This window comes from Ascaphus truei, chromosome 1 (genome assembly GCF_040206685.1).
Source record: "Ascaphus truei isolate aAscTru1 chromosome 1, aAscTru1.hap1, whole genome shotgun sequence".
Lineage (NCBI taxonomy): Eukaryota > Metazoa > Chordata > Amphibia > Anura > Ascaphidae > Ascaphus > Ascaphus truei.
In genome coordinates, this window is record NC_134483.1 from 547,611,713 (window position 1) to 547,633,886 (window position 22,174).

General features: G+C 41.8%; 1 protein-coding gene across 1 annotated transcript in view; it reads right to left on the bottom strand.

The window, feature by feature from the left end:
* The window catches only part of LOC142465620 (vomeronasal type-2 receptor 26-like), a 58,885-nt gene that overhangs the window by 24,481 nt on the left and 12,230 nt on the right, over positions 1–22,174 (bottom strand). The window contains exon 3 of the mRNA XM_075569766.1: positions 2,479–2,706. Coding sequence (XP_075425881.1) covers positions 2,479–2,706 — 228 coding nt within the window. The remainder of the gene's footprint in view (positions 1–2,478; positions 2,707–22,174) is intronic.

Genomic DNA, 22,174 nt, shown 5'->3' on the forward strand with positions numbered 1-22,174 from the left:
TGATAAACCTGGTCTCCCGTGACACCCGGTCAGGGTAAAAGTCTCCAAATAGAGTTCCCTACACCTAGGAAAGTCTAGTTTTCAACTCCAGATCCCCAGTAAGTGTGTATTTCTGCCTTTATTTTGTGTACCATTGTGTGTATGGAGATTTAAGCAGAATAAATTACAATTTATTTCTCTACCTTGTTTTGCTCAATGAATGATCCTGGAAAAAAGGTGTAAATAACCTGGTCTACCGTGACAGTAACTATCCACTCAATGTAGTGCCTGCCAGTGTTGTAGCCCAAATATATTGTTTTCAGAGTCTGGGTGGCCACTAAATCAAATGACAATGAAACAAGTAAATATTCAAGGAGGCAAATAGAGGAACAGCCAGAAAAAAATCTAGGTAAATGTCCAATATCCAAAAATAATGTATAGTGTCCATGGGTGGGGTAGAGGTTGGTAAAAGTCACATAGGCCAAGGAAGGATCACTGGCTACAAGCATATGGAATGGTAGCAGGACGTGCTAGAGGGATCTCAGGAGAACCCATCAGTGGTTACAGGCAACAATGTAGCCTCCGTAGCATATGGTTTGCGGAGGATATGGAACAGCACATCAGTATCAAGATATATGCCAATATCAAGCGGTTTAAGGGACTGACCTCAGGGGTGCTCTCAAGCCTATACACTTGGAAGTACAGCGAGTCAAAGGAAGCAGCTTAGGTCCAATTCCTTATTCATTAATATACCCAGTTTCCTAATCCATATGGACTCTTTCAGCATTAGCCGACGTGTGAGGTTGCCCTCTCGTCCGTGCATCTCCATGCTATCAATAACTTGATAATGGAGCTGGCTATCATTGATCCCAGAGTGTATGAAATGATGCGCCCCAAGGCCCTCCTCACCCTTCTCTGGATTGCAGCTTTGTGCTCTCGTATCCTATTCTTGACGCACTGCGTACTTTCACCCACATACCCTGATCCACATGGACATTTAATCAAATAGATTATGTTCCGTGAATTACACGTAAAGAATTTCTTAATTCTTAAGCCAAGAAGTTCTGTGAGAGTCCCCCTTATATAGTAATGCAGAGATAAAGCAGCTTTCCTTTCATTGCCATCATCATTATATTGTATACTGTATAAGAAAGCATCATATCGAAGAAAGACCTAGTATTGAGATGTCTTTCATGGGTTATTTATCTAACCATACAGGTACAGAGAACCTTTTCATAATAAAAATGATCTCTTTTCAAATATTGTAATTTTTGTAAAAATTAACACAATAGCATTAAAATCCTTGTGCTGAGGAATAGAGGTGGACTTCTCCAACATTCGAATTTGCCACCATTATCTCATTTATTCACGTTACAATATTCAAAGATTCAGCCCTAATTGCTATATATATATATATATATATATATATATATATATATATATATATATATATATATATATATATATATATAGATACCCTGACATCCAAGACCTAGGTGTACTTTACAGGAACAAATCCTCCCTAAGTCTCCTGGTCAGAAAGCGTATCACACAGCAGATGCTAATGCCAATTATAGACTATGGAGATATAGTATATGGCCCGGCACCCCAAACCCACCTTAGCAAACTTGACACCCTCTACAATTCAATATACCGTTTTGTTCTCCAATGCAACTACAACACACATCACTGCGAAATGCTCAAAGAACTAGATCCTCACCCCTACCACGTGCAGCACTTATCATCTGAGATCAGACTCCAAAAGGCTGTTCAAAATGGTCCCAAGGCTCAACAAAGTATCCGACCGTTCCTCCTTCTCATACCGTGCACCCCAAAACTGGAACAACCAACCGGAGACTCTCACATCCACCATCAGTTTAAGTTCTTCAAAACTAAGGCTGTCTCACATTTTAATCTGGTCTGTAACTGTTTCATAAGTCTATAATATATATTTTCTTTACCTGTGCATGCAATGTCTTGTATATGATGTATACCCTACTCATTTATGTAAATGTATTTGTAACCATGTATTATTTGTTTTAACTCAATGCCCAGGACATACTTGAAAACGAGATGTAACTCTCAATGTATTACTTCCTGGTAAAACATTGTATTAATAAATAAAATAAATAAAATATATACAGTTTATCCCTTCAAAAACCTGTGCACAAAAAGGAACACACCCAAGAAACCTGGGAAATATGCTAATCTAACTGAATTCGAATATTCTTTGCATATCTCATTAACATCTCAGATATTTCAGGTGTGCTATTCTCTCTCGATATATATATTTCAGGGTCAGGGCGAATCGAATGCTTCGGATGAATTTGCAGTAGTGGACACTGTGAGACTTGTATACATTTGTACTCTTTGTTTAATAAAAGCTGTGCAAATGAATATCCATCGCTTGTAGGAATATTAATAAAATATTGTTTGAATGTCTAGTGAGGAACATAGCGTTTTCATTGTATTCAACTATCTATCTTTACTTATTCTAACCTGTTTCAAAAATTTATTCCAACGAATCGCACTCTTGTTCAGTGTGAGCTGCTGTTCTCTGGGATATGAACCATCAAAGCTGCCGACTTTATAAAAGCCAGAATGTTGAAGTGGAGAGATAACGTAGTTTAAGATATCATATCGAGCCGGTGCATTCCCATCTTCATCAAAAAACATCTCCTCGCCAACTGGGTTTGTAAACCGGATATTCTTCATATGATGGTGCAGCTGCGATGAGAGAGCAAGAGAATATAATTCTGAATAGGTTATATGGTTTGAAGAAGCAAAAAACAGGCACATTGTCATAAACAGGCTTATTCTATAAGCTTCGATAATCAAACTTTCAAGCTTTTTGAGCAGTTATCGCACAATTGGCAATGTTGATTGTCATGGAGGAGTTGCTTATGAAAACATCAGGTACCGGCTAATTGGAAAAAACAAAAATATCCTTTTTTTATATTCTATAATAACTGTTTGTTCTTGTATATCACTGCTGGTTTTACATAGCGCTTTACAGAGACAGTCCCGGCCTCTTGAAGCTTACAATCTATGTTTTTTGGTGCCTGGGGCCCAAGGTCACAAGGCGCTGAAACTGGAAATTGAACCAGGTTCTCCAGCTCCAAACTCAGTGCCAGTTTGTTTTAAAGAGGTCCCACTGAGTACGAGCCTCTAAGTCTAAGGGACATTTTTTTCATGCTTAATGTAATAAAATTCTTGTGATTGGTGTTCGTTTGTAGTTAATGTTGTATTATGTTAGGTAATGCATTTTATGGTTATTTCAGAGATTGTTTGAATGTATTTCTTTGTCTTTTAATGTTTACATTTATTAATGTTGTAGTAATTCATTGGTTTGATTGGTAAGTGTTACTATTCATTTTGAGTTGGTTTAGGAATTTATTGGTTTCATTGGTTAATGGTTTAATTCATTCATTGTTGATGTTGTTACTGCTTGTATTCATTGGATTAGCTGGCTACTGTTTTTATTGACTTTATTTAGGTATGCTAATGCAGTGTTTAATAATGGGCAAATAATCTATTATCCATATCTGGATAATAGTCATTTTGCACATTATTGTACTGTATGTGTTAGGGCGGAGGGGGGGGGAGGTCGTGTATTGATGTTTGTTACTGCTGCGGCCGAGTTTATTCGAGCATTTGCCCGTTCTCGGCCGCAGCAGTTACCTGGCGCGCGCCGGAGGGTGCCGGTCGCGCGCCGAAGCAGCGGAGGAGAGGCCCGCCGATCGCGGCTTCCCCCTCTCCTCTCCGGGTCCGCCGGGTCCCCCGGAACCCCCTGCCGCCGTCCCCCACATCGCGGGACACCAGGGCTCCCTCGGGGAGCCCTGGACGCGCGTGCAGGGGGCGCAGGCACCCGATGACGCGTGACCGCGCATCGGTGACGCGCGGCACGCCGAGGGGATGCCACTTGCAAGCCGGGAAATCTCCCGGCTTGCGGAACTGGCCACACTGCAATAAAGTGTGTCGCCAGTGTAAATCTTTTTTTAATATACATTTTAATTATAGTGTAGATGTGCATGGGGTCTCCGGAGCTGACGCGCATTTGTTTCAGGTCCGAGGACCCCCTACTTCAGGAGATACAGGTCCCGTTATGGGGTGCCGGTATTCCCTTGCACTTCCAAGCGTCCGCATCACGTGACCGGGACATTGAAATTCTGTAGGGGATACCGGCACCCCATAACGGGGCCTGTATCTCCTGAAGTAGGGGGTCCTCGGACCTGAAACCAATGCTGTTAAGCTCCGGAGACCCCCTGCTCATGTACACTATTATTAAAATGTATTTATTTAGTGTATGATCGCCTGTAACAGCCTTGCATGGAGATGCAGAATCTCCATGCAAATGTTACATGCAGCTTTTTTTCCTATCAACTAGCATACGGGAAGTTTCAGTGCGCTAGCAGAGGGAAAAAACCTTGCACGCACGATAAGCCAGTTTTGGGCACGTCTGATAGAAAATGGGCTGAGGGGCTTGGTGAATCGCGCCGCCTGCTTCATTTTTTATTGGACGTGCTAATTTTTTTCAGGCTAGCTCGAAAGCTCGGAGCTTAGTGCATAGCCCCCTTAAAATGATCTATCGGAGTTTAGTGCATAGCTCCAAAATTCTTTTTGTCTCATCACTATAGCTTCTCACGCTCTATGCTCCAGGAAGGTTGCATCACTTGTGTTTTACCTGTGTCTTTCCAGACTAGAAGAAGTTTTTATACAAAAAATTTTTTTTTTACTTTTGGTCCAACAATAGTTGACTAGATATCACTCCCATGTCTTCAAATGTACAGAATCGTTCCGCTAGTTGTGTCTCTGTAAAATGTATTTATACCCATTTCATTATTTATTGTACCCTTTCTGTTGCTCTTTACAGTACCAGCTTAATTTGCCATTAACATTCAATATGGATTATTAATACAAGTCCGAACAGAACTCCAATTCTATCATACTAATCACATTTAGAGAGTAGCACTCACCTTCCATCGATAGTCATGATCCAGTGTTCCTGGATTTCTCTTTAATGAGGACAGATGCATTTCGTGTATTGCATGGGCCAAGAAGTAAACTGCATTGTACACACTGTAGGTGGTCCTGAAGGTGTTTGCATCATATGTAAAAGCTGGTAAAGAAGTCAAATGTTCTTTCCCTGTACAATTTGTGAAGTTAGAATAAAACTCGTATTCAGGATGAAAGGTGAAATTCAGCTCAGCAGTTATACAATTGAACAATTTAGCAAAAATATCTTCCAAGAAAATATCATGTAGGGGACGTGTTGCATGAACACTTTCCAAAATACTCATCAGCCCCGGGATTGTAGCACTAGGGAAAGCAAAAACCAGACTTCCATTAAGTGGGTTATCCTTTATTTCACTTTCATGCAAAAAGAAAGGGCGTATCGTGGCTGGGAGAATAAATGTTTTTCTCTTAATTAAATAAAATGGGTTTAAAAAAAAGAAAAAAACAAAAGCTTGTGGGTTCCCGCACATTATAATAACCTGTGCGGAAGCTTGTTGAATTTGTTTAATCAGGTTATCATACTCAGGGTTTTTATGGTATGAATGGAGCTTCTCAGTGTACTCGATGCAGATTCCATGACTGGTCAGTTCTTTTTTCAGTGTCCTGCTCTCCTGTTCACCAGCATCATCATCCGAGGTTATTATTCCAACCCAATTCCACCCAAAGAGCAGCAGAAGCTGGGTCATGGCAGCATACTGAGGAATGTTACTGGGGACAGTGCGGAAAAAGGTTGGGAACAGATTCTTGTCATTGAGGAGAGGATCTGTGGCTCCATAGCTGACCTACATTGGGAGAAAGGGGAAATAGTAGTTCAATGACTTACTGCGAAAGCACTGTGTGATGGTGAGGAGGTAACCAGGCTCACAATAAAGGTTATAGCCCATTTGGCTACCTCAGATCCATGTTTTGCGGTTCAAGAGTGTCAGCTCTTGAGCCCAGCGATTGTCTATGCAACACCTGTAAATGTGTGACAATAAAGAATGTTTGTGTTTTAACATTTCCATGGATGCCAGCAAGCAGGCATTGCTGGGCTATGAGTTTCAAAGGGGTTTTTTTCAGAGAAAGTCTTATCAGAATGTGTCTAGGTAGATGGGGTCCAGAGTTGCTGGATACCACACAAATGTACCCAGAAATCATGAGTGATTTCTGGATACATGTAGGAACATTGTCCTGGCAATATCTTCCTTGAAAATGCATACACGACTCACCGCTAGGATTCCCTGCTTCAGCACAGACCAGAAAGGTAAATGGGGCATACTGACGTGAGGTATCCCTGGAACAGTCAAGGGGTCCATAGGTTAATGGGGGATGCCCAGTTAATGCCCAGGTCACCTAGAACCCGGTATAAGGGTTCTCGGGGTGCTCCAACCATAGATAAAGTTGTTAAGAGTTTTAAAGTCTGCCTAGTTATAGTGTGTGGGGAATATGGCAGTAAGGAAACGTTCAGCTTTTTATTTGATTCCCCATAACCAGAAGACTTAGGAAAGTATAAAATGTATATTCTATTAAAAAGTGTGTTTAAAGTACATATATGCATGTGCACGGTATAATGGGTTAATGGGGATACACAGGTCACCCAGGACCTATATACAGTATGCAGCCATGTGTAAAATTGGTGTACAGATCTCTCTCATGCTGGCATTAATCCTGGTAAGTATGCAGGGTTGCCAGTAAGTATCATGGAGGTTTGCCCTCAAACCCTGGTGAGCTGTCATATGTAGCAAAGGAAGTGACAACATGTTTTGTTTCCACTGTTAGTGACACAAAGGTGGGTCTGTTTCTGGAGTCTATATAAGACACAGAACTGCCTAAAGTTAGTGTAATTGTTCAGTCTGTTCTGACGTTCATCCCAAGTGTCTGCAGCAGTTAAAGTCTGTCTGTCAGAGTCAAGTGCAAGCTGATTACACTCTGTGTTCAGGGACCTGGCACAGCTTGTTGTCTCCCTTAGGGGAGAGGTGGAAAGCAACTCAATTAAGAGAGGAGGAACCTTCTGCAGGGAGTACCTCAACGAAATGAGTGGCTAAGCACGACCGCTATGAGGGGCAGTCTGCCAGAGGAGATGACATTAAAGATGCCCTGGTTGAAAAGGTCCCTTCTGTGTGAGTGTGGAGTTATTCAGCAGAAGGATGCACCAAGAAGGAGTTCCCCATCAGATACTTCCCCCTTCTGCAGTAGGGATCCTGGTGGGGTGGAGGCGCTGTACTGAATGTGAGTAGGACTCAGAACACTACCTCAGACGTCTGTCATGATGATATTACCCAATACCAACCCAGCGGAAGACTCAGGAGTCCTGTAAGCCAGCAGGTGCACCACACATACACATCCATGTAATTGGGGGATTTTCTTACCTATGGGTCAGGATGAGGAGGGCCCAGGGAAAGCACTGTTACATGTATATCTGGGATTCACACCTCTATCTTAGCTGGTTCTGGCTTCAGGTGCCCTTCACCCACTCTGTGCCCTAAGTACAACACTTCTTCCATACCCACTAGACACTTTGTAGGTTTCAGTGTCAGCCCTGCTTCACTGATTCTCCCTAGCACCGCTACTACATGTATCAAATGCGTTTCCCATGTATTGATAAACACAGCAATGTCATCCAGGTATGCCCGTGCGAAACCCTGCTTCCCTTCCAGTCCAGTAACCTATTGACCAGGCATTGGAAGGTAGACGTGGCATTCTTCATCCCGAATTGCATCACTAAAAACTCATAGAGGCCACTTGGAATAATGAATGTTGACTTCTCCCTAGTCTCCTGGGTCAGGGGAATTTGCCAATACCCTTTAGACAAATCAAACACTTTCAGATACTTTGCACCCGTGAGCTCATCCATTCAGGGCATTTGATAGGCATCTGACACCGTTGCAGAATTGAGCTGCCGGTAGTCCACACAGAACTGAGTGGTTCCATCCTTCCTAGGTACCCAGACTACTGGACAAGCCCATGGGCTCTAGGATGGAACAATTACCCATAGGGCCAGCATCTCCTCCCCTTCCTTCTCTATATTCCTTTTCACCTCTGAGGATACTCGATAAGCATGCCTATGCAGAGGTTTCTGGTCATCAGAAAGCACTGGGTGATCTGTGATGTGTCCTGTCCGGCTTATCCATGAATATGTCCCTATGCTGCTCTTGCATAGCTTTTGCCTGTTCACTCTGCTGTACACTGAGCTGAGACACTATTTCAACCTTCTCTACGGTGCTCCCCTGCCTAGATTCCCCTAGGAGGTCAGGCAGAGCATTGCTCACCGGGTCCCCCATCGGTGGGCTACAGATAGCCATAACTGATGCCACACTCCATAAGCATATTTATATGATAAGCCCTATTTCTCCCTGTTTCTTCATCTACTGTAGCTGCACAACATAGTTGCACTCATTCATCCTCCTGAGTGCTGTGTATGGTTCAGACCAGGCAGCCATCAATTTGTTCTTATGAGTGGGCTTCAGAACAAGCACTTGCTGCCCAGGGATGAATTTTCTGCTACGGGCAATCTGGTCGTACCAAGTGTTCTGCTTGGTCTTAGCCTCCCTGAGGTTAGTCTGTGCCAACCCCATAAGCATTTCCAACCGGTCTCTGAGATCAACCACATACTGAAGCATAGAAGCTTCAGTATTGGTAGTCTCCCCGTCCCATCCCTCACGGGATAGGTCAAGAGGTCCCCGGACCCTGCGTCCATATGGAAGCTCAAAGGGAGAGAACCCGGTAGATTCTTGCAGTACCTCACAGTAGGCAAACAGCAAGTGTTGCAAATGAATCTCCCAGTCTTTTCCTTCAACCTCTATAAAAGTTCGAAGCATCTGCTTCAGTTTCACATTGAACCTCTCACACATCTGGGGGTGGTAAGGGGTAGTGCATTGGTACTTCACCCTTCATGAATCCCAGAGACACTATAGCAATTCACTCATGAATTGCAACACTTATCAGTCAGAAACTGACTAGCGAATCCTACTCTAGTGAAAATGACTAGCAATGCTTTAGCTACTTGTGACGGTGAGGGGGTAACCGGGCTAACAAATAAAGACAAGCCACCTTGGTTACCTCTACCCCATAGTTATGGGTTTTAGAGTGTCAGCTCTTTACTCGGTTAATTGTACCTGCAATGTATGTTAATGTGCAACAATAAAGGATTCATGTGTGTTTTACCTTTCCAGGAGTGCTAACTAGTGGAGATTGAGAGGCTGTGAGTTTCAAGCTGCATTTTGTGGTGAAAGTGTTGTCAGATTGTGTCTAGGTAGCCGGGCCCAGAGTTGCTGGACACCCCAAAAATTTATCCGGGAATCAGGTCAGATTCCTGTGGACATGTAGGCACAGACCCCTGGAAAACTGGTGGTGAGTCGCGTAACTGTTTTCAAGGGAGGCAAGTTGAAAATGTGCATATAAGGGGGGACTCCATTTTGATTGCTAGATAACCATTTTTCTATAACCATTCTGTACTAACATTTAAGTCTCAGGAACTAACCACATGCCATATGCCATACGAAATTGTGCCTTCTAGGCAGATCTGAGAAAATGACCTCTCACCCATTTATCACTAGCTGAACTGTATTTGTTCAGACTTATTTTTTGCCCTGTAGAAACAGGAACTTGTTCCCAGCCATATTGAGCATGAGTTACACAAGAATGCATTACACAACATACTGTCCTAAAGACTGACATTTCCTTTAACTGCCTCCAAGTTCGGAATTAAGGCCCCTTCCCAGACTATAAACTGTCTATGCTGTCTAACTGTTATTTTGCTGAGATAGACAGACTGTAAATTAAAAGGGGAAGTATGTTCTCATATGTGTGTTTTTTTCTATGCTCAAGTTTGCTATATAAACTGGCTGTATACCCTTCAATAAACAGGAGAACAGTTTTTGACAAAGCTTCACTGTCTGACTCAATTACTGCTTTCCTCCGAGCTCGTCCACCATTTTGTTTTCCCAGATCATCAGCGCTTTAAGAGTGGGTTAAAGACCCCGGGGGTGAAGTCATCTCGAGTTGGCAGCAGGGTATTCTCACGCAACGACGTCAGAGAATACGGATAGGAATTTACATTCGGGGTAAGCATACAAGATATATATTTTATCTGTATATTATCCGTCTGTGTCTCCTTGCCCAAAGAGCCCATAAAGGTTTTAAGGTTTTAAGGTTTAGAAGTTTTTTTAGAGTTACCGCTGCACCGAATGATTCAAGGTTAAGGAAAACCATAGAGACACTTGAGTAAGGGACTCAAAGTGAAGTCAGGATTACATGAATCCTTGACGGAAGTATATACACAGGGTTATAGTCCCTGCTGAGAGAAAGGAACAAGTGATATAGGTGTTTATCTGCTTGAAAAACTCTTAAAGTGTCTGTGGGAAAAGTGTATTTTTTTTAAAAGGGGGGAGGAGGATTGTAAGGGATTTTTAAGGGAATACTGTATTATTGTGCATTTGCATGTTTTATATATATAAGATAAGATATATAAGATATATAACTGCATAAGTGCTAAGTATATAAGTGCTAAGTATATAAGTGCTAAGTATATAAGTGATAAGTATATAAGTGCACAAGGTTAAGCCGTATTGCTCATACTGTATATTTTTACAGTGCAGTGCTTGCTTGATTTTGGTTATTTTAATCAAGTGTGTATTGTATTGTCTAAATGATGGGAAGGTAGTTTTGCCCCATTTCATATAACAATGATAAAAGGATTATGTTTGGGTGGAGATCCTGAATGGCTATGGTTTCAGCCGGATCCCGAGTGGGACATGCATCATATGGCATTATGTGGCCGCATTTGGGTAAAAGTTGCACCTCACATTGATGAGGCTAAACAAAATAATAACCCAAAATTTGATGAGCCAATTTGGCCACCCTCGCCTAATAATCTCACTATGATGTATTCCCAAGCCCCTAATGTACCCCCACAGGAGTTTTTTACCTCCAGATATTTTACCCCCAACACCGCCGCCTTGTGTGATGTTACAAGTACCCCCGTATAGTCCTATCACACCTGTGCCACTATTTCCAAGTTTTGATCCTACCATGTTGGCAGCGTTATCACACTATGCTGCAAGCCACCATAAACCTCCTACACCCGTACGAAGGGAGGAGAATAATGGCATTTGCCCACAGCCCTCTCAACCCACCTATGTGGAGTCGAGAGACGATGCAGAATCAGAGGTGGTACACCGCTCTGAATCTGAGCATCATAAGTCGTCCTCTAAAGGAAGCCAAAAAAAACAGCTTCCCACTGTCGTAAGCCCCACAAGACTTTCATCTCATGGTTCACCCCCTGTATCCAGGGAGAGTGAAGGGGAAGATTCTAGTTCGGATTCATCTCATTCCGACATACCATCACCCACTAGCCGATTGCCTTTAAGTAAACTTAAAGAAACCACTGCTTCAGCAGCTTCTGTGACGTCTGAGTCATCTGCAGGAGCCAGCAATGATAGAGTTAAGGAATTCTGTGCTTCTGTAAGGGTACTAACTGAGGAATTCAAGGAATTTAAAGACGTATTCACTGATTCATGTGCCGTAACATTAACTCCCGCACATAGTAATGCCAAACCTGTCCTAGCTACACCGCAATCATCTGTTTTCACACCTAGAAATACTACTAGGAAGGACGCAATTCGCACCGCTAAAAAAACGCGAATATGAATCATTGTTAGCTGACACACAGGATTGTGCTGAGGCAGAGGTTGATTTTAGCATTGTTAAAACTGATAAGGAATGTGCTGCAGCCTGTGTCAAAATTGCATCTTTTAAGTGCTGCCAACTGAATTTTTTTTTTATATATATAACTCTCAAAATCCATATTTGCCCCCTGCCCCTATGGCATCGGGACAATTACCATTTCCATAGGTAGCCTCAATTTACCCCAGTGTCCCTGATCTAGAAAAAAAAACCCTGAGCCCTTAACCTTTCCTAGGTCACAGGCTCTGAGGCAGTCTCCGATAAAGAAGTTTTTATGGCTTCATGGGGAACCCGAAGCAATAGGCTCCCTAGACCACTCCCTATTGATATGCCTGCCAGGCAGATCGGTACGGATGGGGAAGAGACGGACTCTAGGCAGGAATGAACCCCTGTCAGGGACCGTTCATGGGACAGGGAAAAGTCACAGGATGAATCAGAATCAGATACTGACACTGTGGCACAGGCATATGCAGGTCTGTCAAACAACGCTATAAAAAAAAAAAAAAATGAGGAAAAAAAAAAAAAAATGTGTTATAACTGCTGTATTTATATTTAACATAACGTAAGAATGGAAAGAAAAAAAAAGAGCAGAGAAGCTAAGAAAGCAAGGGAAAAGAAAGGACAGGAAGTGCTATAATTGTAAAGAGACAAGATATTTTGACAGTAATTGCAAACCAGCCCCTAAGAAGGGAACCAGAGAATTTTTTTTAGTAAAATATTTTTGCCTAAATTCAGACGGGTCTATCCCGCCGGTATTGAGAATCTCAAGTATTGTAAATCTTAGTGGAAAATATGTTTTGTATGTAAATTCAAGGTAGGAAAATTAGTTTTTCCCCAGAATGTTTTATTAAATTTTAAAAATATGGTAAAAAGGTTGATTGAGTAATCCCTGTGTGCTTGTATAATCTGAGTGAATCCTAACTATATGAAAGTTTTATGTGCATTGAATAATATGAATATCGGTTTATTGTATATATACAATTATTATCTAGGTACTTGCAAGTGTTTCTGAAATAAGAACATAATTGATTGCTCATGTTAAGTGTAAATTTTAAAGGTAAGAAACACCCCCACTATAACACAAACTAATCAATAATGGAAAAGGGAGAGTTTGACTGGTTATAGAGAAAAGGACAAAAAATGGGCAAATGTCAGAAAAAAGGAAAAAAAATTATAATTCAGCCCGGTCACTGGTATATTTTGAGGATTTATTCGTTCTGGCCAGACGATGATTTCTTAAAAACCAGAAAGACATCCTTTTCCAACTTCTCTATTTCCATGTCGAGAGAGAGAGGGAGAGAGAGAATCAGAATAGCAGCCCAGCCAGCCCCCCTTCTCCAGTTGAAAAAAATGTGCGGAGATACATTTGAGACACGAAAGTTAACCGAAGCTCTGTAGCTACAAATTAGGTTTAATTGTTTTATTAATATAGTTTGCGGGCAGGATCAAACAGTTTTGCATTGCCTTGTCTTGATAATTTTTGTTGTATTATTTTTATTTCTTTTGTGTGTCACATTTTATTCTGTAATCAGGCCGTGTAAGGAGTTGCATTTTTAAGATGTCCCAAATTATATTGTAATGTAATTAACAGGTTTTTTTTCTTATCTGTTTTGTTCCAAGGTTTTGGCAGGATGCCCAGAAAGTTATTTCAAGCTTGTTCCAATCTGAATTAAAAAAAAAAAAGTTTTTAAATCTGTGTCTATAATTTCTTATATTACAGGATGTTTCTGTCAGAAGACAATAGCTGATTATATTTATATTCAGTAGTGTTTTCAGGGTTTTTAATGCAAATTTGATACCCAAAGGATTCAAGTTAGTTTAGCTACAGATCAAGCAACTATAGTTAGTTATGTTTTGAATGCTGTTATCCTTTCTGTAATATTGTTCATATATAAAATTATGTGAACAAAGGAGGGGTATTATTGCTGTTTATCATATAGCTGTCTATGCCCAGAAGTTAGATGGGTTAGTGCCCGGGATGAACGAAATCTGAAATTATTATTTATTTATTTTTAAGAATAATGCTGAGTGCCTTTTAAGGTTGGCAGTGTGCTCGGCACTTTTCAAAGAAATTACATTACAAGTAATTAGTTTGGCGTTCTATACAGAATTATTTTTTTAGTCATTTTTTTCTTTTGGTTTGGCAATAGCTGAGGCACCAATTTTAATGAATTTAGATTGTAGCAAAGTCAGGACCACAGTGACTGTTTAGTAAAACAATTAGTAAGTATTGTATGCAACTGATATATTTTTGAGTCTCTCTAGGCACATGTCAAAGTTGAAAGTGCACCTACGAGAGATGGGTTAATGGTCAAGCATTTCCTACGCAAGAACGTTCTTCATCCCAGATGAAAAGGCGCTACTACTACTATTAAAAGTACTACTCATCACCACTACAGCAAATAAAGTGGCAGAGGTCTCTTTTTGGATCCACGTTACGCATATGAAACTTATCCCAGCACCACCCACAGTTGCTTCAATCTGCACCGTATCCAAAGTGGAAAAGCCTACAGACACAGCCAAAATTCCAGGCCTCAACACATGAACTTTGAACTTTTTAATAATCTTTTTTCTTTACAGGTTTTGTTATTTTAATTATAAATGTATAGTCTATTAGGTTTGTGTAAATAGTGTGCACACAAAGACGATAGGGTAGGAACAGGTATATTTTGTTTAGTAATTGTTATTTTGTTTTTATTGATTTGTGTATAGCATATATGCACACCTTTTGTCACACAATGGAATCCTAGTAAACAAAGCCCATATTTTATGTATAATATAACCCAATATACTATCTATATTCAATAGGTTGCACCCCAGGGAAAATAAGTGTTATATTTAACCCCTTGAGAAAAAGACAATATGAAATAAGACATTTGTAGAACCATCTATAAGAAATTGGTTACGAAGGGTGTAGAAATAAGAGTTTGCCCTAGGGAAGTTATTGACTCTGTGATAGGAGGACAGATAGAATATTACCCTACAACTAGAACAGGTCATGTTATTTGGGGAAAATAGTCCAGTGTTTAAAGGTAGAGATGACGGATGGGATTTGTTGGGACTTGGTGGTTGGATTAGTTCTCTGGAAGCGAAGCTATTGGATGCTTTTGTGTGTGTGTCTGTCCTACTCATCACTCTCTATGTATGTGTCATATGCAGTAAACTTTGATCCAGAAGTGCGTTGCACCCCCACCGACGCTATGCCTTTTTTCGGTGATGTCAGCAGTCCCCCAGAAGAAGAGACCGAGAAGAAATCAACTGTGCCGATATAATGGCCGAAAAAGAATGACAAGGCACAATTGGACAATCTCCTGGTCCAGCAGGACTATGCAATGGTTAACTGTTCTTTAAATAGACTGTCTCTAAAGAATAAGAGGGGACTAAGAAGATTGGATATGAGGCTATGAGGAAAGTGGGAGGTCACCCAGAGGCGTGTCAGCCACAAGGAAAGGATCATAAGTCAGCCATTTTTTACCATAGCAGCCATTTTTCTGTTTTGCCATTCTGAATAAATGCAGTATGAAAGATGCGTGAAAGATGGATATTTGTGCAATCGCTCCCGGTAGAAATTAGCCCCCACCAATTTTCACAAATTTTAGCCGCCATAATGTGCTAGTAGTTACAGAAGAGCAGTGTGAATAGTAATTTAGAAATTGGTAATAGTTTTTGTAGTAATAGTCAACCTGGTAAACAGAAAAGATATCATACCAGCCACACCGATATATATCTCTCTACAAACAAGAACTCCTGTGGCTATATATATATATATATATTTTTATTTTCTTCGGACCCCCAAAACCTGCACCACTATTTCAGTACGACAAAGTATATCAACAATATCAAAAACAATATAGTAGTTGTTAGGTTATGGACCCATGACAAAATGAGGGAAAGAGAATTGTTATGGGACTGATATTTATCGTTTGCATATTTGTAGTATTAGTTGTTATTATTTCATGTTGCAAATTAATGTGTTTATCTTTATGTAAAATGATTATGCCTTTTGGTAAGTCAGTTGATCACACATATGCATCACTGAACGTTAATGCCCCCATTCACAGTTTCCCAAAAATGATACATGACTCTGGACCTACTACCACTAAAGTCCCGATACCTTTGATTATGATAATATTCAAATCCAATACGAGACCCCCATATCCTAGAGGTTAATTGTCATTGTCATGACAAAAGGGGGGATTGAAAATGTGCATATAAGGGGGGACTCCATTTTGATTGCTAGATAACCATTTTTCTATAACCATTCTGTACTAACATTTAAGTCTCAGGAACTAACCACATGCCATATGCCATACGAAATTGTGCCTTCTAGGCAGATCTGAGAAAATGACCTCTCACCCACTTATCACTAGCTGAACTGTATTTGTTCAGACTTATTTTTTGCCCTGTAGAAACAGGAACTTGTTCCCAGCCATATTGAGCATGAGTTACACAAGAATGCATTACACAACATACTGTCCTAAAGACTGACATTTCCTTTAACTGCCTCCAAGTTCGGAATTAAGGCCCCTTCCCAGACTATAAACTGTCTATGCTGTCTAACTGTTATTTTGCTGAGATAGACAGACTGTAAATTAAAAGGGGAAGTATGTTCTCATATGTGTGTTTTTTTCTATGCTCAAGTTTGCTATATAAACTGGCTGTATACCCTTCAATAAACAGGAGAACAGTTTTTGACAAAGCTTCACTGTCTGACTCAATTACTGCTTTCCTCCGAGCTCGTCCACCATTTTGTTTTCCCAGATCATCAGCGCTTTAAGAGTGGGTTAAAGCCCCCGGGGGTGAAGTCATCTCGAGTTGGCAGCAGGGTATTCTCACGCAACGACGTCAGAGAATACGGATAGGAATTTACACAAGTAATCTATTAACCTTATCTGGATAATAGTTATTTTGACCATTACTGTACTGTATGTGTTTGGTGGTGGTGGTGGGTGTATTTATTTAAATTTAGGCCATGTTTTATTTGTTGACAAACAGGTTGGTACCTTACGTCTGCAGGGACCTATGGAGACCACCTGAGGTCCCCCGGACACCAATGGGTACCACCCGAGGACACCTGCATGCCCATGGGTACCACCTGCAGACTCATGGGGTACACCTGCGGGGAAGAACCGGGAGCCCCACAGCTGTGGGGGCCCGTGGTCCCACAAGGACCACCCAAGGGCCCCAGACCACTGTGGGAACCACCTGAGGGCCCCCAGACCCTGTTGGAACCACCTGAGAGCCCCCAGACACCTGTGGGGATGACCTGGGGACCCCCAGACCTCTGTGGGACAACCTGGAGGTCCACGGCACTGGGACCCCCATCGATCTGGGTATGAATCCTTTATGTTAAAAAATAAATCATGGTTTTTCATTATGGGGGTGGCACGGGGGGTGGGTGGTGCATTGATGCTTAGTAAATATTTTTTTATATACATTTAACTCCTAGTGTAGATGTACAGGGGGTCTCTGTCACGACGGACATCAACTTTTACCAACACATTTATATTACTGGGTACTCGATTGAACAGAACAAGTTGCAAAATAAATTGTTATTTATTTCCATGATAGACAAACACATGACATCTGCAGAATACACTTAAAACAACACTTACTGGGATAAGGGAACAAAGTACAGTAAATTGTACTTTACTTGCAAGCGCAAGAAATGCAGTCTTGATTTAAAGGTCCCGTGGCCAGATCGCAAGTTGCCGATCTAATATCTCAGCCACCTCAAAGAATTTCATTAAAAATTGTTAGAATTCGTTCCAGAGTCACCAGGGCTAACGAATTCCGAAGTTTGGGGCAGATCCTTGGTTACGCTGTTATTAACCCCTTCTCTCCGGGACCGGTTGCCGTTGGGCTGGAACAAAGTCTTGCGTCTTTACATCATGGATAAAAATTCAGGAATCACCCTGGGGATACCTCGAGAGCCACGGCTATAGACTGGCCAAGGCTATATTTAACATGTTGATCCAATCCCCTTGTGGAAACAATTTTAACCCACCAATAGCCAGGTTGCCCACAGTTCATATGACCAGGCAAAAAGGCCTTCCGATGTGCAGAGCGCATGGGTAAGGTTCACACCCATACCACTTAGCATACCTGGGATACACCCATACCTTGGCGCCACTGAGTCTGATTTTTGACCATGGTGTCAATAGCCTGGCATCTGTTATACTGCTGCGACACACTTTATTCGAGCAAATACCCAGTATGTACCTGGCAGATACCTGGAATGCGCCGCTCCTCACCTCTGACAAGCCCCGTTGCATTTGCCTTCCCAGCCTGGGTTCATGCCTGGCTGATGGGCGGCTGATCTGTTAAATGATAATGATTAGGATTTAATAGGCTGCAATGCTTCGCATGTCTACCAGATGGCATAAATTCATGAATTGTAATGCAGTATATATATATATATATACTGTGCAGTATTGCAGCCAGGGGGAATAAAATGCTTCAATCCCTGTCTGGAAAATAACTCAATGCACTCGGGCAGAAAACAGTCACAAACCTCAATACACCCGGGTATACCCGAATTCGTGGGACTAGCCGAGCTCGAATAAAGTGTGTCGCCAGTGTATTTCTGAATGCCGGCCGTGTATACATTATGGGTTTCTGAGTTTTTTCATCCCTGACACTTCTCTAGGCTGAGGGGTGCTAAATCAGTGACCCCTTTGAAGCTCAGGCATGAAAATACCCCCAGCTCATTCACCCATATCACATCTGTATGCCTGAGGAATTCCTTCCAGGGCTTACAAAATACATCCTGCCTTACATTTAAAATCTGCAGCTTCTACACACTTTATTAAAACATCATGTTCCATTTGTGTTATAACTGTAATTTTTATATGTGCATGTGGTGTTTTAATGTACTTGCACCTCAAAAATCAGGTTTCTGGGTGCTTTCGTTCTCAAGTTAGCATTTCTAATTGAAATGCCGGCTTTGAGACCGCAAGTAATGGATGTCTATCTCTTAGACAGGCCCTTCAAACTTTTGCCACGCTTTTCCAATCACGGCTAGCGTTGGGCTCTCCTACGCCATCATGTGTCGGTTAGAGGGCATAGCAAGCAATGCATTTTGAATTTTAACATAGCAAGCAGGGAATGGCTTGCAAATGGGGAAATAAAATAAAAGAGAACAAACCATTGCGCAGTTCCCAATGACAAATGAAGATCCCTTCTCACCCAGAAAAAAAGCCTACTTACAAGATAGTAGACTGTAACTTTAAGTGGATATAGTCTGTGATTGCATCGGAGAATTCTTCCCACTGACCCTTCGTGGTGTGCTCCAAGTTCTTGTCCAGGAGTACTCCGTCAGCATTCACACCACAGACCAGCCAGAATGTAAAATAAGAAAGCTATGCGAACAGATTCATGACTATGTGGGAGGAGGACCACATTTGGAATGGTAATACTTTTGGAGCAGGCCCGGTGCTCTGGAATAGATTAACCAATGATGTGCTGTGTGTTTTAATCTTAAATTCACTTTTTGTTGCGACCCCCATGGGATCAACTTTTTAGATTTGTCCCTGTGTATTGATAATGGCATAGTACACACAAAAACTTTTTATAAAGAGGTGGACGCGAATATGTATTTATTAGCACAAGTAACCATGACCCTAGGTGGTTGAAAAATATCCCACAAGGGCAATTTTTGAGGATCAAAAGAAATTGCTCTCACCAAAAGGTATATGATAAACAAGTGGAAGATTTAAAAGATAAATTCATCGAGAGAAATTACAAGAAGAAAGAGATTGAAAAGCGATGAAATTGGTAGATGGAGTAGATTGGAACACACCAGTTGTAATGAATGAACAAAGAAAGGACAAAGTCAGTTGGAAGGGATATTTTGTCCCGTTTATGTCACGCTGTGGTCATTACAAACAAGACGGGACCCTCGGTACTGAGGTGGGAATAAAGATAACGCCACCGACAGGCACGGGGTCCGGTCCGGAGTGTGGATAGTTGATCTCGCCGGGTCTGGAGTGGAGAGGGTAGAGTCGTCGTAATACTTGCCAAGGTGAGGGTAGGAGAAATCCGTAAGGTAGAAGGTACTAGTAGCTGAAGGTCAGTGCTGGAGAAGGTAGAGTGGTCAAGGTCCGAGAGCCGAGTTCAGGGTAGGAGAGTTGCAGAGGGTCGAGGATAGGCAAAGTCAGTGTTCCAGAGTAGTGGTGGTCCAAAAGCAAGCCAGGGTCGGAACACGGAAGGTCAAAACGAGGCAAGGCAGGATAACTAGGAGACAGTAGAGGTAAGCACAGGAACAGGAAGCTTATGCTCAGCCAAAGTGCCAGTGGCACAGCTGAGCCTAAATAGGTGAAGTAGTCCAATCCCAAGAGGAGGCGGAACCGGGGAGTGCCAGAGCGGAGCTTGCAATAGGCTATGGTGAGGAATCCAGGTGAAGTTGTTGGAGCAATTAGGCTCTGTTGCCCACAGAGCTCGGGTGCGTCGCGCACGTGCGTAAGACGCAGAGGACGCGCGACGCAATCCAGAGGTGGGAACTCCCGCTGGGTCGTTGGAATGTGTGCGCTAGAGTGAGGGCACCACCTGGTGGGAGGGGGGCCACGCGTACGTGAGAGGGAAGCGGGGGCGCGCGTGAGACTGTGCGAGTCTGGGATCTCGGCAGCGTATGCAGGACCAGGTAGGGGAGCCACGCGCCTGAGTGTGGCGCCTGGATCCTGACAGTTTATAACCCAATATAATAGTATGGCTCCTAAGATCAAAAATATAATAAGCAAGCACTGGGGAATTCTATTAAAAGATAAGAAATTGCAAGAATTCCTACCAGTGAGCCCCAAATAGTATACAAGAGAGCTAAGATTTTTAAACTTAACTTGGCCCCAAGTTGTCCAATGAGCACTTGTAAACAAAAGAAGGTTATGTGGCTTAATAATTTGAAGGGCTACTTAATTTGCAGTAAGTGCATTGGATGTGTGTTTAGTGCAAAATGTAAGAAATGTCATTCAAAAACAACAAGGAAAACATATGATATGAAATCTTTCATCATTTGCAAAATAACCTTTTGTGTGTAGTGTACCTATTGGAGTGCCCTTGTGGGCTCCAATATATCGGTAGGACTGGGAGACACTTGATATGACACCTCGCGGAACATGTATATAACATAAGACGGGGTTTGGAGACGCATAGGGGCCTATGCAGAGAGCAGCGCTATTTCGAAATTCGCCATTTTTTGGAGAAAATCGCGCAGAAAGCAGCAGAAAATGGCGAGTTCCGAAAAACGCGCCAATTTTTCTTTTCTGTTTGTAAAACTCGCCTCGCGGCTGGCGAGAACCTCAATCTCGCCAGTTTTAAATATATCCGTATGCAGAGAGGCGCGAACGGCATCTAGCGGCTGTTCGCGCCAATAAAATGGCGCGATTGTCTCCTTTTTGCCTCGCCAGAAAAAATTGGCAAGAAGCTGCCGCTCGCGGCCATTGCAATGGGAAAAAAAAGGCGCAAATTTGTTTTTACACGTTTCTGAAGCGCGCATCTCGCCAATTTAAACTCGCCACACGCATCCATGTTAAACATAGCAGAATTCGCACTTTTCTGCATATGGAGAATAAAACTCTCCAAAAAAGCTACTTTTTAATAAATTCGCCAATTTTAAAATTCGCTGCTCTCTGCATAGGCCCCATAGTGTCTCCAACCATTTTAAATTAAAACATGGGCTAAATCCAGAGGGTCTTATTTGTAAAGGCATAGAGAGCCCAAAGGCGAACTGGAGAGGTGGTAATCGGCTAAATGAATTATCCAAGAGAGAGAGTTTTTGAATATTTACCCTCAAAACACTAACGCCTGATGGGCTTAATATTGATTTTGACCTTGTGTCTTTTTTGCATGATTAAGTAAGTCTGCGGATGTTGAATTTAGTTTTATATGCCATTATTTTAATATTTTAAATATGGATATTAAGTGATAAAGTTTCAGAGGACCTTGTTTGTTTGTTTTTTAGGTTTATTGTCCAATTCTTACCACCCTTTTATATTTATGTCCATGTACTGTAGTGCTGACGATTATTCTAAAACAAACCTGGGGCAATCTCCAAAAAGACTCAGGTACATGCTGGGTACATGCTGGGTACATGCTGGGTACATGCTGCAACATTCCAGTGACATTTCTGCAGACAGAAATCGGATTAACAGCGGGGTCCCTGACAGTCCCATTCAAACTGAATGGAGCTGCCAGGGACCCCTGCAGTGTTAATCTGATGGGCCATTAATCTCTGCAGAAATGTCACTTAAATGTTGCAGCATGTACCCAGCTGATGCTTGAGTGATAGCCCCAGATTTTCCAAGGCAAGTTTAAGGCAAGTTTTAGAATACTCGTCGGCGCACCTGTAGCGATCAGTCATTTATTTTGTACCAGCTTTTATTTATTTATTTATTTATGTTTCCCATAATTGGTATAGTTGTATGACCCTTGTGTTTTCCCTGATTTAAGGAACACAAAGCACTCCATTTATGGTTATTGTGATATATGTTTGCTTTTAACTCGTTTTGGTGATTACCAAGGG